The sequence below is a fragment of the Argentina silus genome (genome assembly GCF_951799395.1).
Source record: "Argentina silus genome assembly, chromosome: X".
Classification (NCBI taxonomy): domain Eukaryota; kingdom Metazoa; phylum Chordata; class Actinopteri; order Argentiniformes; family Argentinidae; genus Argentina; species Argentina silus.
This window is the reverse complement of record NC_139653.1, coordinates 20058627-20075645: the sequence shown is the minus strand read 5'-3', so window position 1 is coordinate 20075645 and position 17019 is coordinate 20058627. Positions and strand designations below refer to the sequence as shown.

The window sequence follows — 17019 nt, the reverse complement described above, 5'->3', positions numbered from 1 at the left end:
TATGTACATGAGGTATTTCTGTATTTCAATTTTAATAAATTTACTGAAATTTCAAATAACGTGTTTTTTTCGCTTTGTCATTCTGGGGTATTGTGTGTGGATTGATGGCAAATTCTTTTAATTTAATCAATTTTAAATTGAGTCAACAACAAAATAAAAACACAACAAAATGTGGAAAAAGTGAAGAGGTCTGAATACTTTCCATAGGCACTGTAGGTCATGTTGGACCCACTCCCAAACCACAGCATCAGGCTATAAGGGTCAGTTATGATGAAAGAACAGCTCAGGCTCCAGAAGGCTCTGCCGAGCCCTGCCTGGCCCTCAGGGGCTTTCTTACACAGGCCACATACTGCCCAGATGCTTGATTGTAGCTAAATGTCATAATACCATGTGTATACTATTAAAGCAATATTTCTGAAATTTAGTCTTGGTGCCTAAGGTTGTGACGAGACTTAAAATCCTATTTTTCACTCCAACCACTGTCCAAAATACTCCCATTGTCTGTCTGTGTCTCTGTCTCTTTACTGTAAAAAACAAAAACAAAAAAAACTCCTGCCCTGATGTGGTCCACTGCAGGAGCCCCAATGCTCCTGTCAAATCTTTTGACAGTTGTAGCCTACATGTACATGGAGCTCCTGACCTATAAAACCAAGTCTGTCTGAGCTGTCAAAATAGGACCCATTTTGTAATTGGTGAGCAAAAAAAACCTTTCATCCAAGCAACTATTAGGTGGTCTGACTACTTGTGTCAAGAGCCTCTCTTAGCCAAGCTTTTCACACAGGCATAGAGAGCAAAGGAGCAGAGAGTAGCAGGCTGTGTAGTGCAAAATAATTGTCAGACATTCCCCCATCTGGCCCCAGCAAGACACAAGAGTGGAGAAGCTTGTAGTGATGGAGAGAGAGAGAGGCCACAGGACATTCAGCACTAGCTCTCTCCCCGCAGAGGCATGGTATTGTTAATGCATGTCAGGCTGTGGCACTTGGCTTTTGTGCTATTATTCATTGTACCGGCAGCTCTGCTATTGAAAGGAAAGTGTACAAGGCAGTTCTTTGTCAAGCTACAGTTAGTGACAGGATCGGTCTTTGATGCCAAGATTTACCCTATTTTCTCAGTGTAATACAAGCCACTATTGCAGTGTCTAACGGGCAGATACTGTCATAGCCTGAACGGCTGGATACCTGGTACCCTGTCAAGCTGCTCTGTCTGTCCAGATAGCACACACAGTAGGTCCACTATGTTAGGAAGAGGAGGTCCTGGCGACAGCCAGAGATGGTAGAGTATTTCTTCAGTTTTTTTTCTTATTATATAAAGCTTAAAGAGGTAGGCCTATTGAAAAGTGAAAACACACAAACAACGTATTATCTTGACTACCATTGCTGTTTGCATGGTTCCAATAATGTGTTTATGCTGGTGGGATTTTGTCATGAGAGACCGTTAGAGGGTGTGTGTCATGTACAGTATAACATCAGTTACATTTGAAAGTAACCAATTGACATTGAAAATGAGTAATGTTTTTTTGTGTAGGCTAATCTATCTATACCAGCCAAGACCAGGAGGCAAAACAACTTCCTTGCCCAATGTAGGTTTGTGACTTATTGCTAATTTTTGCCAAATATTCAGTATTTGGTCATGTCTGCTTATGGCTTTTGAATCATATTTTAATGGGATTCAGAAAAGCTCAGCCTACTTTTCTGACAGCCGGTGATCACATTTCACACATCTTCTCTAGTTTATTTATTATATCCTAGCTAACTACAGTCTTCAGTTTTGTTTTTTTCCTGGGTCCATGCAGTTTATCCCTACTGATTGATCTGTTAGCTAATTGAAGTGTTGGTATGTGTGCCAGCTCGATGGGCCATGACTCTCCTCCTCCTCCACCTTCTCACAAAAGCTCATTAGATAAGTGGTATTGATGACGGCTTCCTATTGTCTTGTTTGTCTGACATTTATATCATCCCACCACACCTGTCTCTCTTTTCCTCTATTTCTCTCTCTATCAACTGCCCTAATTGTCTTGATGGGGTGGGGATGCACTATGCATTGAAGTAGACTGCTAGGAAGTGTGTATATAAGGCAGGGTGGGAAGATAACAGAGAAAGTTTTACTCAAGACTGTCAGTTTTACTCTGGAGACTCAGACAACTAATGAATATGCTTGTTCAAGATGAGGTTGGCAAATACACTTAGCTGCAGAGGATTGTTTAGTCTTTCAGTGCCATTGGACCAGTGCTATTATTTCTGGTGTGCCACAGATTAGTCAGATTAAGAGTTTGTACATAACAGTAACAGTAGGTTATAAAATTCCTCTTAACTTTCCACTTTTCCATATCTACTGACCTGACTTTGCATTTTAATTTTGCTTGAGATCTATCCTCAAAAGACACTGGAATTTAAATGTCTCTATACTTTTCATGGTCATTGTCAGGTCAAAGTTGATTGAATAGCAGAAAGCCTTTGGTTTTTCATAAGAATCCCTCATCTCATCTAGTGTGGATTACATGATTTAACAGTTTTTTGCACTGCCAGTCTATCTGATGACATTAGGATCTAATGTCTGATTGCATCAGACTATTAATGAACCTCTCAGAGGTATTCAGTCAGATACAGGATATCTCCGCCTCATGTGTCTTAAAAATCGGTATTACCTAATTGGTCTCTCTCACTATCTCACTTCCTGATATAAAGTATTACCAGTTTGTGGGCACAAATAGAAATTGAGCTGACCCCTCATGTGGGGTAAACATTCAGAGACTTTACTGTTATCTTTATCTCCCCCACTGTCAAATCTGTTTCATCACTTTCTATCCTTATATTCTCTCAGATGCTTATTTTTTCTCGTGTTGGTGTTAAAAAGGAAAAAATCTTAGATAGTGGTTGGGTGACAGACATCCAGCTACAGATTATAATAACAAGATAACAAACAGCTTAGTAAAGAGATGCACCTCTGGGGAACACTGAGATGAAGAACTGTGTTTATACGGCCACACAGATGTATTCCCTGTCTAGTCTTAACTTAATCAGTCCTTCTGAGGACATAGGGGTGAGTGTCCTCACTGTTTTAAGTATCTGCTGTCTGGAGATTTAAATCCCTGTGCCACTGGCCAAGGCAAGCCCAAGCTAGAACCCTCTGTGAGCTTTCAGTGTAGAGTCCTCGTCACCCTAGAGTAAGAATAGCTCTTGTCAAAGGTCTCCTGAAGCAAAATGCAGGCCTAGGCTGTAGCTCAAGTAACTGTGCTGTTTTGATTTATGCCAAAGATCCATGTCAACAACATGCTACATAGTCAAACAAATTCTGTTGTTGGAAAGGAACAATGTGTTTGGTTTAATTTTAATATTTACATTTCTCACGTTTTGAAAATAAGCCAGTCATTGAGCTGTTCATTATGAGAAATTGGCTGCTCCAATAAAACCCCAAAAGGCCCCTAGTGATTTCAGCGTTGCTGGAGCAGGAGTGAGATGCTGCTCAATGGGTGGGTCTGTGGGTTTTGTGGTTTACACATCCTCCTCTAATGTTATTAGATCAACTCAGTCTCAGGGGGCGAGCCACTCTGACTAGTTTACCTACTGAATGTCTCAAAGTTAAAGTGTTGTGGAAGACCAAAAGGACAACTGTTAATTGATTTTAATCTATCAGTCCATCCGTGAAATGCACCATAGAGAGAGGAAACCTACATTTCACATGATAGTGGTCAGATAATGTGTGTGAATGAGTACTAGCAATATGCCCAACATGTACCATGTACCACATGCTGAATATGAAACTCTTCACAAAAGTGTCCTTTGTGTGCTCACAGGGCTCTAAACGAGTGCTGAGGTCAAACGAGTACGTCCTCCCACCCAGCGGCCTGATGGAGACGGACCTGGAGCTCACGTTCTCACTCCAGGTAAACAGACATCCCTGTTATTACAGTAAATAGTTTTCATCATCACACTTTAAGCTTAAATGCTCTCCTTGTGTCATGGATTTGAGAGATACTGTATATAAATCTTCTTCTGTGTGTGTTCACCTGAACTCTTGTTTGGTTACAGTACCCCCATTTTCTCAAGAGGGATGCGAACCGGCTCCAGATTATGCTGCAGAGGAGGAAGCGCTACAAGAACCGCACTATCCTGGGATACAAGACATTGGCTGTGGGAGTGATCAATATGGCAGAGGTAGGACCTGGTCAGAGGAAATGCAGAAGTATTGATTAGGTGCATTAACTGGGTTCATTAAGTGCTTTCTACTCCATCTCTCTTTGTACAGTCATTATGGTACATTTGATATAGATTCACTAGGGAGAAATTGTCCATGTTCTGCTTGGTTCTTGTGACTGTATTATCTTTCAGTGTTTGACACTTTCATTTGTATTCATCATTGTCTTGTTTACTGCAGTGTTTCCTGTCTCCTGAGTCATTTAGATGATTCATGTTCATCACACAGAGCTGTATGAGATTATGGGCCATCTGGACCTTGTTTTGTGTGCAGTTCTCTAAAATGACAGCTTGTTCAGCCTTCTATACATGGTATAGATGAAATTGATGGACTGTAACCATTTTTTATGTGTTTTTTAGGGCATTTCTGCTTTATTTGGATAGAGACAGTAGAGAGATTGACAGGAAGGATGGGTGAGAGAGAGGAGGGATGACATGCAAGATATGTCAAGGGTCGGAATCGAACCAGGAACCCTGCGGTTATGTGATATGTGCTTAGTGTGCTACACCACCAAGCACCCCCAACCTAAAAGACTTCTGAGTGGGATTGTTTCAAGTGTGTCTGTCTGTCTGTCTGTCTGTCTGTCTGTCTGTCTGTCTGTCTGTCTGTCTGTGTGTTAGCAGATCTTTTTTCCAGCCTCCTGTTTTGTGCTGGCAGTAGCAGCGCACAAGCCACAGGATTCTATGTATAAATCCTGATTGTCCGTTATTGAATCCCTCTGGGTAATTATGCTGTCATCAGTTGTAAAACAAGCTCTTATTCCTCTCTCTTCGAAAGTTGTCAAGCCATTTTCATGTTGGAAGTCAGTTATTGGATTTAACATGGAGACCTAAAGTACCCCCTTGCCAGTGTTTGAGCTAAATTAACTTATTACCTCAACAGTGGCCCAGCAAGTAAAACAGTCTAACTGCTCCCAGGATAGTGCTATAAAATCTTGCTATGAAACCTTGAAACCTCCCTGGAAAGCAATTGAATGTGTGAATCACATAATGGTGTATTTTTTATTTTGATTTAATGAATGATTCAGCTCTGCACACCATCTGAACACATTTAAGCTGGGTGAATTAAATTGACTGAGTTTATAGGAGGACTGAAACATCAACAGTTACACAGTCTAAATAAATCAATCTATCTTCTTATATGGGCTAGTATAGCTAGTATAACAGGTGTAGCATCACGTTTTCTTATATATACTAGCTCAATCTTTATACAATGCTTTCAGGAACATAGAGGGATTCAATAGAGATGTAAGAACAAATCTACACCCTGCTTGTCACTTGAAGAAGTACCATTAGGATGAGAGAGGTTCAGCTCCGGCAGAGAGCTCATGTGATTGATGGACATTGGAATCGTGGTGGATTTGAGAACACTCAGGCAGAAAGAGAAATTATATTAAAGCCAGTGCATTCCTATCATCAATGATCTGAGCATCTGATGGAGGAGTACCACAATTCAGTTAACTAAAGTAAAAGGGTTAGTTCAGGTTTTTCAGAATTTCTACAGCCATCTCATGTCTTTGTGGCCTATAAATGCATGTCGATATGAGAACATGTTGTTATTTCCACTATTACAAGCATAAAAGTTTATTATTATTATTATTATTATTAACTGAGAAAACTTCAGCAAATTTGCTTGAGCAAAAAGTGCTGAACAGAACAATATCAGAATTAATCAAAACACCCATTGGATTATGTCTCATCGCGTCTATTACAAATATTGCGGTTAAGATGACCGACTTTGCTCGCATTGGGCATTTTTTTGATCTGCAAACAGGTACCCAACTCGTGTGTGTGTGTGTGTGTGTGTGTACAGGTGATGCAGCACCCTACAGATGGAGGACAAATCCTGGGTCTCCATAGCAATATGAAGGAGGCTCCAGTGCGTGTGGCCGAGATCAGCGTGTACTCTCTGTCCAGCCAACCCATCGACCATGAAGACGGCAGCGGTCAGGCGGGACGCAAGATCAAAGCCTCAGGTGGGTCATCTACAGCTAACCACAACTCTACCTCTCTCTGTTATAGAAAACGGCAGTATTCTGCTTTCTGTGTCCTAGAGTGTAGCACACCCTGGCCCCTCGCCTCCCTCTTTTACATGGTTTCCCAATCAAGGACAGAAAACACCTTCCTAATCCCTCATGATATGTTATTCTCTTCAGCTATGGTTGTAATGCTCATATGAGATTTAAACAGATGTAGGGCCTATTGCCTTTCAGTGGTCTAATTCTGGTAGAGGGATAAGGGCCTTGACCAAATCCCATCCCTCCACCCCTCTATCCTGCTAAGTTTACCCCTCCAAGTACTGGTTATTATTAAGAAGGCTGCTCAAACATAACAGATGAGCTCATGCATTGAGTATTAGACTGGTGTCACTCAGAAGGAAATGGAGATGTTTCTCTCTCTCCTCTCTGCATGGTGCAGATATATCCACACTGCTATCTGGGAACGTTTGATGGGATGTCTTACAATGAAAAGAAACTGGAAAAGAAAAGAAAAACATATTTGAGCCTTAATGCTATCACCTGCTTTTCCGTGTGAAAATATAAACCACTGATAAAGCATTAGTGTGAGATTTCATTCACATGCTATCACTTTGGTGAACACCAAAGCCCAACTGAATAGCAGTGCTGTTGCTGCTTGTGACATAACATCTCATGATAAATAAAAAGTGAAAAGGTGTGTCATTGTCGTTTTTAATTCTTAATCATCCATAGTACTGTTCTATGTCAGTTATGGCACACTCAATTTGTGTTGATGGTGTTACATTCATAACAGTTGGAACACTTTTGTTTCTCTTAGTTTTAGTACTTTTACTAGGGCAGTGACTTGAGTTTATGGTTTCATCTCCTTGAAGTCTGGGTCTAAATTAGGATATGTAGAAGGTCAACTTGCTAATTTGATATGCATGTTTGAGGAAATGAAGGCAGCAGATGCTTACATAACTATCAAGATGCATGTCCTTATCAGTCCTCAATGTGTTGACTGGTGTGTTGGTCTTTACTCTCCAGATCGCTCCCCAGACATGGATAACTACTCTGAAGAGGATGATGACAGCTACTCATCTGAACAGGAAGCCAGTGATGATGCAGTGCATGGGCAGGTGAGAGGCTGCCTGTTACCAACTACAGTGCACCTACTGTATTTAAACACCTATTAATGCACACACAAACATGCACCGAAACATGAACATGCACGTACATAAACTTGTGCATACCTGAAAGCTATATTTCACATAAACACTTGCATATGCCAATCCTGATTTACAAACATGCCAACAGATATACATAGACATCTCTATACATGTTTTCCAGATTTAGCTTCCAGCTCATCAGTGCCTTCATTGTTTTTCAGGATCTCTACGATGAGGATGATGAAGTCAGGAAGCCGAAAAAAACTCGGAGGAAAATGATCCGAACAACCTCCATGACAAGGGTTAGCTTCTCACCCTTTTTTCTACTTAGACCACTTTGTTTGTTCATTATGGTCTTTGCTTTGAGAACTATTGAGGTCTTTCAATTTTTTTAACACCTTAAGTTATGTGTTTGCATGTCCAGGCTTTTAAATGAAGGACATTGTGAGGTCCATCTGCATTGAACGGATGTGGAGAAGCATATAAATGAGCATAATGTTCAGCGGAGGGATTATAATAATATATACACTCACCGGCCACTTCATTAGGTACACCTGTTCAACTGCTCGGTAGCACAAATATCTAGTCAGCCAATCACATGGCAGCAACTCAATGCATTTAGGCATGTAGACATGGTCAAGACGACCTACTGAAGTTCAAACTGAGCATCAGAATGGGGAAGAAAGGTGATTTAAGTGACTTTGAACGTGGCATGGTTGTTGGTGCCAGACGGGCTGGTTTGAGTATTTTAGAAACTGCTGATCTACTGGGATTTTCACGCACAACCATCTCTAGGGTTTATAGAGAAGGGTCCGAAAAAGAGAAAATATCCAGTGAGCGGCAGTTCTCTGGGTGAAAATGCCTTGTTGATGCCAGAGGTCAGAGGAGAATGGCCAGACTGGTTCGAGATGATAGAAAGGCAGCAGTAACTCAAATAACCACTCGTTACAACCAAAGTATGCAGAAGACCATCTCTGAACGCATGACACGTCGAACCTTGAAGCAGATGGGCTAGAAAAGGGGGTCCAACCCAGTACTAGCAAGGTGTACCTAATAAAGTGTTCGGTGAGTGTATATAGATAGATAGATAGATAGATAGATAGATAGATAGACTGGCTGTGAATGAGTAATCTACTGTACAATTACTGTGATAAAAGTCAAACCATCATTGCCTTTAAAGCGGTACATTTGTAAACTCCCTGATTTCTTTCCCAAATATTTGGTCCCCTTTCTGTCCCCAAAAGCAACCAAACTTCAAGCAGAAGTTTGTGGCCTTGCTGAAGAGGTTCAAGGTGACAGATGAGGTAAGTTGAGGAAAGATAAATGGTGTATGTTTTGATACTACCAACGGCTGAGAATTGAGGGAGTGATGTGCATTCTACTCTCATTATTCCCTCCCCCTGCTGCTTGCACTCGTCTGGGCTTTCTCAATCTCTGTTATGAGGCTTTCAGTCAGCCAACTATGAAACATAGCCGTTATTAAATTGCCTTCAGGGCTCTGGAATCAAATCTCTAGATATTGACTCTCAAAACAGCATAGAGCAACATTGGACCTAATGTGTTTCTGACCGGGATGCAATGAGTTTTAAACAGGCCTGAAAAAAATTCAAGCTGATGAGGCCTGAGCCCAACATCGAAGACATTTTCATGAGCCAGAGCCCAGAAAAAAAACACAATTCTATAAAACAGCTGTGCCTTTATCCATTGTGTACAACAGCAAAGTTGCAGCACTGCAAAGTGAGGAGAGAAAGCCACTCACTGAGAAGAGTGGAGAGAGAGACTGCTTGAAAACTCTGCCTTTATTGAATACCGTATATACAGTTCCCTCTGTAAGTAATGGGACAGTGAAGCATTTTTTCTTCTTTTGGCTCTATACTCCAAAAGTTTGGGTTTGGTTAAAGTATAGATTCTCAGCTTTATTTTGATGGTATTTGGGTACATATTGGTTTCACAATTTAGAAATGACAACACTTTTAATATATAATCCCCCTATTTTAGGGCACCAAAAGTAATGGGACAGATTCATATAATGTCCAAATTAAGCATTAATGTTTAGTATTTGGTTGACAATCCTTTGCTTGCAATAACTGCCTGAAGTCTTCGACCCATTGACCCCTCCAGGCGCTGGGTATCTGTCAGGCCTCTACTGCAGCCATATTCAGTTCCTGTTGTTTTTTTTTGTCTTTTTGTTTAAAATCTCATCGTGAGGAAATTAAATGCATGTTCAATTGGATTTAAATCTGAATATTGACTTGGCCAGTCAAAAACATTCCACTTTTTGGCCCTGAAAAACTCCCTACTGTAGTTGCTATGGCAGTATGTTTTGGGTCATTGTCATTACTGTATGGTGCTGCTGTCAGCAGTTACATCATCAATGAAGACAAGTTAGCCAGTTCTAGTGGCAGCTATACATGCCCAAACCATAGCACCTCCTCCACCATGTTTCACAGATGAGGTGGTATACTGTATACATTTCCTGATCTGTGCAACAGTTGTTTTGGGGTTTTCCTTAATCATGGTGAGCATTCTTCGGTCATCCACTGTAGAAGTCTTCCTTGGCCTACCAGCCCGTTTGCATTTGCTATGCTTTTTTTCTTTTTAATGGTGTTCCAAATTGTTGATTTTGGCAAGCCTAAGGTTTTGGCTGTTTCTAATAGTTTTTTTCTTTAGTTTTTTTTTTAGTTTTTTTAATAATTTTCCAGCCTAATAATGGCTTCCTTGACTTTCATTCTTTCATTCAAAGAGAGACACCTCTTTCGTCTTCATGTGGACAGACACCAATAGCAGACTCCAAAGGCATACACAAAGTCTAGAATCAGTACTACACATTGACAGCTCTCTTATGCCTGCACATGCAGTATGATGTGACGGACCACACTTGACTTACCTGAAACACCCATCAAGCCAATTGTCCCATTACTTTTCCTGCCCTGTAATAGTGTAAAAAGTATAAAACATTTATAAAAAGTGAAAATCTCTTCTTTAACCTCATAGTAATTGTTTGATTTCAAATCCAAACCTCTGGAGAATAGAGCCAAAAGAAGAAAAATTGCTTTACTGTCCCTTTACTTGATCCATACTTTACCCTTAGTGCAGTGATGTCCACCACTTTAATAGGTAGCGATCAGAGAATGAGATCCGTTGAAAGAAATATTTCAATTGCGAACACCGTTTTGGTCTTCAAACTCAATTTCACCGCGGGGCCCAGAGGTGGCAGATTTCCAACAAACATACTTAGCTCCTTTAAATCTTACAAAAAGATCATGTTTAGTCCTAATACCGTTTTTATTTAGTTTTCTATCATAATGGCTATATGCTGGCTATATGCTGGCTATATGCTACACCCATGCTTGGCAGGACATTTCTCGAATCCTCCATGGTATGTTCACTCAGAAAGGCTGAATGTCTTATCACATTCTCTCTCTCTAATCCCTTCCTTAAGGCTAGGCAGTGTGCTGTTGTCCATAAATACACAACCAGGAGAGCACAGACTGATCTTATGTAGCAGAATTAATCAACTGATTAGCCAACCAACCTCCTTGGTGCACTCCCTGTGATTTACTGCCTCTGTTCACCAGGGCCCCCGCTTTCCTAGCCTTCATTGAGCCTTCATTGGGTCACTTGGCTTTTAATTAGTCTAGTTAGGACCAAGGCATGTGTATTTATAGCATTGATTCACTCATTCTACAACCTTCCATGCATCACCTCAATTGATTTTGCCACCTGCATAAGCACACCTTTAAGTCTTGTTAACTAATGCACATCAGTAGGCTTGTTACTCTTCACTCTGCTGCTGTCTCAGTCTGTAGACAGGAAAAGCACTATTTGATATTATGTTTCACTGAACAGCTGTCTTAACAGTAAATACTAATTTGATGGTACATTATCAATAGTAGGAAATATGTATCACATGGTGTGTGTTCTGTTGAAGGAGTATCATTCATGAATTTTGTCAGGTTCTAGACTCTGACCCTGTAGACCAGACCCAGGAGGTGGAGGAGGATTTGGACCTGCTCTATGACAGCCTGGAAGTGTACAACCAGAGTGACAGTGGGCCAGAGATGGAGGATAACGAGAGTGTCCTGAGCACCCCCAAACCTAAACTCAAGTATGTCCCATCTGACCTCTAACCTCTGACACCAGGCAGCCCTTGTTTGGATCAGCCCTCATTGAGTTCATATTTACCACCTCAATTGCTTACTAATTTCTGCAGTGAATTCTCTCTCTCACTTGGTTTTTGTCCATAGGCCATTTTTTGAAGGGATGTCCCACTCTAGCTCCCAGACAGAGATTGGAAGCCTCCACAGCCAAAAGAGCCAACCCAGAGACCTGTCGTGCCCAGTGAGTACTCAACATGACCGTGTACCATGTTACATCACCTCTTGTTTGCAGCTTTTGACCTGTGCCATGTCCATCATGTTCTACCCTCTAATCATTAGTGCCTCTTACAGTAATGCCTTATGTTAAACAATAGCCCCCCCAAGCACCTGTTTGAGTGTCTAGCATGCTGTTTGCCTTGTACACCGGTGTGCTGGATTTATACTCTGAGCATGAGGGCAATGTGATCTCAAAACATCCCCCACCCCTCCCACCACCCAGCAGATGCAACAGGAGCAGGGCATGACACATGGCCAACACCCCTACAGCCCTGTGGTATTTATAGGGACTGACACCTGATGCCCCAACTCCCATCCCCAGATAGCAGAGGATGGGGCAATCCCAGAATACCTGGTGTGTGATTTATTGGAGAGATGCAGAGCAGGGAGGGACATGCTGGGTCTGACGACCGCTCTGAGAGAGCTGGTTTTAAATGTCTGCAGATCATTTTTTGCCTAGAGCATAACACATCCTAGCTCACCCACTCAGTTGCTCAGTAAATGACATCCCTCGTACATTTGTCTTCCGAAGTAGCTAAATTGTCCATCTTTTATCAGAAATGATAAATGATTTTCTTTCCCCCCATGCTTTCGTGTGTGTCCGAGTAGTGTTTTGTTTTTGTGTATGTCTGTCAAGTCTGTCAAGTCTGTTAAGCGGCTTTAGAGAGAGACGTTGTCAGAGAGTGAGGAGGCATCAAAGCGAAGACTGTTTCAGACCCCCTGCTCAGTGTATATATTTATATCCCTGACACTTCAGATGAGAAGCTGTGAGCTCTGTGCTGTCACTAAGCTTGTGGAGACTTGTGGAGCCAAGCGTCCTGTGAAATTCCGCTGTTAGACCAATTGTTGGTTGAAGTATTAATTAATTGATTTAATTGAGAATTTCTAAAAAGTGTTTGGTGTAATATGCAACTTGAGAAAGATAATCACATGGTAATAGTTCAGATATAAAAAAAATGGGCTGTAAAGTCATATTCAGTCAGCACACACACCATTAGACAGGTGTGAATATGTGTGTGTATCTGTCCCTGCAGAGTGGAGAATTCCTGTCCGTGGAGAGATGTAAAGCACCTGGGGCCAGGTATCAAGACGACACCATCACAGACACAACTGTTGGGGTGAGTACTCATACCATCTTCATTTTCCCTGTACCCTCATGCATCTCTCCTGTCGTTTTGTCTTTCAGTCTTCTTTGCATGCATTTTCCTGAATGTTATATATCCCTCCTTCTCTCTGTTTAAAATATACAGAGAAAGAGAGTGTGTAAGTGATGAGTGGAGGCAATGTTATCCGTTATGGATATTAGTAGATGAGGCGGAAGCGGCTATACACAGGATAAACTTATCTAAGGAGAGAGCAATGTTTGTGTTTGCTGTTTCCTCAGTGCTGTTTGCTCTGCGCTACATGACTCTACTAACCCTGTCTCCCCTCCAGCCTGACAGGCAGGCCTGCTCCTGCTCCATGCACCGCTCTCTTAGTCTCAGTTCAAACTGCATATGAGATGCAGGAGGCTCAGGAGCAGTGGGTTCTGGCCGCCCACTGGCAACCATGACCTTTATTTCCTGTCATGGTGTGCCTGCATCGTGACCAACGGCTGAGCCTCAAACTGAGCACAGCCAGCTCTTCTCACCTGCCTCCTCACTCCTGACAGCCCATTGCTTGTAGAGGGATTGGTGTAGTAATGAAAGATACAAAATGAAAAACAACATGTCTGAGGAACGCCTGGCCTGGAAGGAAACGGATGTGGATTAATATGAGATACTGTGTGTGTAGGATCAATATTGTCCTGACCTTCGCAGCTGCTCACTTTGTCTTTGTCCCCATCCTGCAGGAGACTGAGACTGAGGATGTGGGCGCAGGGCTGGGGGAAGTGAGCAGTGGCTGGGATGTCAGTGCTGACCGAAGCTCTGTAGGGAAGCTCTGCAAGACAGAGTCCCAGAACCACATGTCCCCCAGGTACACCTCTAATCACCTTATTACTGTAGATGATCACATAAGACATATGGATGTTCCCTAATCCTCTCAGCCCAGTTCACTGTGAGGCCTTCCCCTGTAGTTATGAGAGCGCTTAGGGTCTTGTGGTTTGTCGCTTCAGTAAAGTGGAGAACAAGCTCCACCGGCGGCCTCGCAGCACGTCTATGAAGGACCGGCAGAACTCCAAGGCTCAGAGCGACCGGACCAGCAGCATTGACAGCGAGTGCTCCCCAGAGTCGCGCCTCATAGCACAGGTAAGGTCATCACACATCCAGTAGAGTGCTAAAATCACTCATAGTTTGCAGATCTGGTCTTTGTTAGCTCTCAGATGTCAGACAGAAGGTCTTCTCTACCACTCTGACACTCTGTTCTGATTGTGTTCAGGTGCCCAGGAAGTCAGTGTACGACCAGCTGAACCAGATCCTCATCTCTGACGAGCGTCTGCCAGAGAGCATCATCCTAATAAACACGGTGGAATGGCAAGGCCAGGTTTGTGTCTACTGTATGTCTGTGTTATTTTCCTTAGATCTCTCTCTCCCCTCATACTGTATATTTCACATTACGTCTCTCTCTCTCTCTCTCTCTCTCTCTCCCTTTCGTTTTTGTCTTTTTATCTGTGCAGTATGTTGCGGAGGTGCTCCATGAACAGGGCCAGCCCATTGTGTCCACTTGTTCGGCTGCTGATGTGCAGGCTGCCTTCAACACCATCGTTACACGCATCCAGAGATTGTAAGTGAAACACAGAGACTCCTCGAGCTTCCACAATCCAACACCAGATGGAATGGCAAGAAACAAGCGGTTTATTCAAGACCGGAATTGAAGATGTTTCTGTTCTTTATCCCATAGTGTACCTCTACCAAAGTATTTAACATTAGTTTTAGTTTATCTTGGCTCTTTGCCACATGAACTCTGTAGACGCAATTCCTCACATCTGCAGTGCACTCTCTCTATGAACATTCTCACAGAATTTACCCTGTTCCCATAAAAGGCTTGTTTTTTTTCTATTGGATGTATCCTCTCTCCTGCCATCTTTCAGGAAGTCATGTCAGTGGGAGATGCTCCCTATGTCTGTGTTATGTCTTCTCTGTCAACTCATCTCCTGTTCTGGTTTAATTCAGTGGATCAGGAAGCCCTCCCCTCACACCTGCTCCTCAGACAACCTGTCTCCTCCAGCTGGGTCCATGTCCTCAGGACTGATTCACACAATTTTTATGTTAAAATGCTTGCTCATGCTGTCCACTGGTTCAGCTGGAGTGCACAACTCTCTCTCACTCTCTCTGTTTTCTTCTGTTCCCCTGGCAGCTGTAATTGCAACGCGCAGACACCGCCCACGATAAAGGTGGCGGTGGCAGGTGACCAGAGCTACCTCAGCACCATCCTGAGGTTCTTTGTGGAGCAGCTGGCCAATAAGACACCTGATTGGCTCAGCTACATTCGCTTTCTAGTCATCCCTATTGGTAAGGCCACTCAGGAAGTCAAGATTCCTTTACAGCTGTTGGTGATGCTGGTAGAATTGTTTAATTAATGAACATGTCATTTCACATTCTTTTTTTAAAATATCCTGTTTACTGAACTCTCTTTGTATTTGTATACAGGCTCTCACCCCTTGGCAAAGTATGTGGCATCATTTGACAGCAAGTTCAACAGCATCTTTATGGACACTGCATGGAGGGAGCTGTTCTGCCGGTCAGAACGTCCCACCTCAGGTACAGTAGGTACCTCCTGGCAAGCACCATTCTACACACTGACGTCAAGTCATCTTGCTGTACTAGTCATAGTGCATGTGTGTGTGTGTGTGGGCATGCATGCATGCATGCGCCTGCTATTCATATACCCAATGGTAATTGGGTCAGAGTTTGGGTCAGAGTGTGATGGTTAGATTAGTCTATTGGCTTGGAGCGGAAAGCCTTCTATGTAGCCTTCTCTGCCCAAGTGAATGAGTTCATTCAATCTTCCCCTCTTTCTCCCATGTTAGGCATCTGATCCTGTATTATGATGAAAACACTCATCTAAACACATGGACCAGATCTTATACCCAAACATTTACTCCATATGTCTTCATGGTTTATTTTATTTATTTATTTATTTTAATACTGAACACACTGAGCATTAACTAACCCATCCCTGAGAGCAGACGGTATGTTCTGTATGTCAAACGAGATCAGTTAAAGAATTTGAATTAAAATAAAGTACTGTCATCTTACTTGCATTGCAGTACTTACAGTAGTAGAACACTGCATTGTGAAAACAATAGGGTATTGCAAACAGCTATATTTAGAATTGATTTACAGTCTGTGTGTCTCACTGCTTTCTCTCTCTGGTCTGGGCAGATAACATAGACGTAGCTGGGCGTGTTGTTCAGTATCTGGCTGGTGCCAACGTGTCCCACCAGTTCCCCATCTCAGAAGCCATGCTCACCTACAAACAGAAGAGGTAAAGCCAATGCCGATGTATTTCTGTGTCCGTCTCTGCCTTCGTGCGTGTGCGTGTGCGTGTATGTGTGTCTTTGCCTGAAGCTTGCTTGCCCTGTTGGAATGTGAATGCTTTCTAACCTTGCACACTGATGCTGGTGCCTCTTCTTGCTCTCCCTCGATGTATAGTCTCAGGTCGAGCATAGGATTATCTGCAGCCCATCCCCAGCTGGGACAATATCAGTAGTTTTACCAGCACGACTAATTCTCATGAGAAATGGCTCATCTTCTATTCCTCCTGAGGAACTGAACTCTGAGGTTGAGCTGACTGATGTGATGCTTGATAGCCTCAGTTGGTTCTTTCCTCCACGGAGTTACTGTGTTCTGCATGTGTTCACTCTTACGAGGTCTGACAAGAGACTAATCTCTTCATACACGCTGCTGTGGTTTTGCATCCTTTTAAATGGAGAGCCTGTTGATTTCTGTGTTTGTTTGCTTGTTTTGACAAAACAGCCCCTTTCTATCCGAGTAATTCCCTAGTGGTCAGAAGTATTTTTTTTAGCAGCACACAATTTAACACTGTTGCATTCCTTTTCCCCCCTTTCCTTCGGTTTGCATTTAAGGAAGAGAAGTTTGTATTTTGATTTTTACATCAGGTATGTTTAAAAAGAAAAATAATAATCTCCCTCATTTTCTCTCCTCCTCTTGGCTTGACCTTTTACTGTGTGTCTAACATCTCCCTTTTCACGCTCGATACTCACTGTAACCTCACTCTGCATTCTGTCCAGGCCTGTCTTTTTGGTTTGGTGTGATTTTGATCCTAACTGTCTGTCCTCTGTTTTTTGCTGTTGAGATATGCTTCAACCGTTACTAAGATCTCCAATATTGTTTATAAACTATGTTCTATGCATTATTGTGCTGGGTTCATTTTATTGCTT

General features: G+C 42.4%; 1 protein-coding gene across 1 annotated transcript in view; it reads left to right on the top strand.

Annotated features, from left to right (window-relative positions):
• LOC310822275 (phosphofurin acidic cluster sorting protein 1) overlaps positions 1-17019 on the top strand; it is a gene marked incomplete at its 5' end in the record, with an annotated part of 50074 nt that overhangs the window by 26223 nt on the left and 6832 nt on the right. The window contains 16 exons of the mRNA XM_083694621.1: positions 3794-3883; positions 4029-4154; positions 6007-6169; positions 7199-7290; positions 7542-7622; positions 8565-8624; positions 11277-11428; positions 11568-11661; positions 12731-12814; positions 13528-13652; positions 13792-13924; positions 14055-14159; positions 14293-14399; positions 14973-15127; positions 15266-15376; positions 16001-16103. Coding sequence (XP_083550747.1) covers positions 3794-3883; positions 4029-4154; positions 6007-6169; positions 7199-7290; positions 7542-7622; positions 8565-8624; positions 11277-11428; positions 11568-11661; positions 12731-12814; positions 13528-13652; positions 13792-13924; positions 14055-14159; positions 14293-14399; positions 14973-15127; positions 15266-15376; positions 16001-16103 — 1781 coding nt within the window. The remainder of the gene's footprint in view (positions 1-3793; positions 3884-4028; positions 4155-6006; positions 6170-7198; positions 7291-7541; positions 7623-8564; positions 8625-11276; positions 11429-11567; positions 11662-12730; positions 12815-13527; positions 13653-13791; positions 13925-14054; positions 14160-14292; positions 14400-14972; positions 15128-15265; positions 15377-16000; positions 16104-17019) is intronic.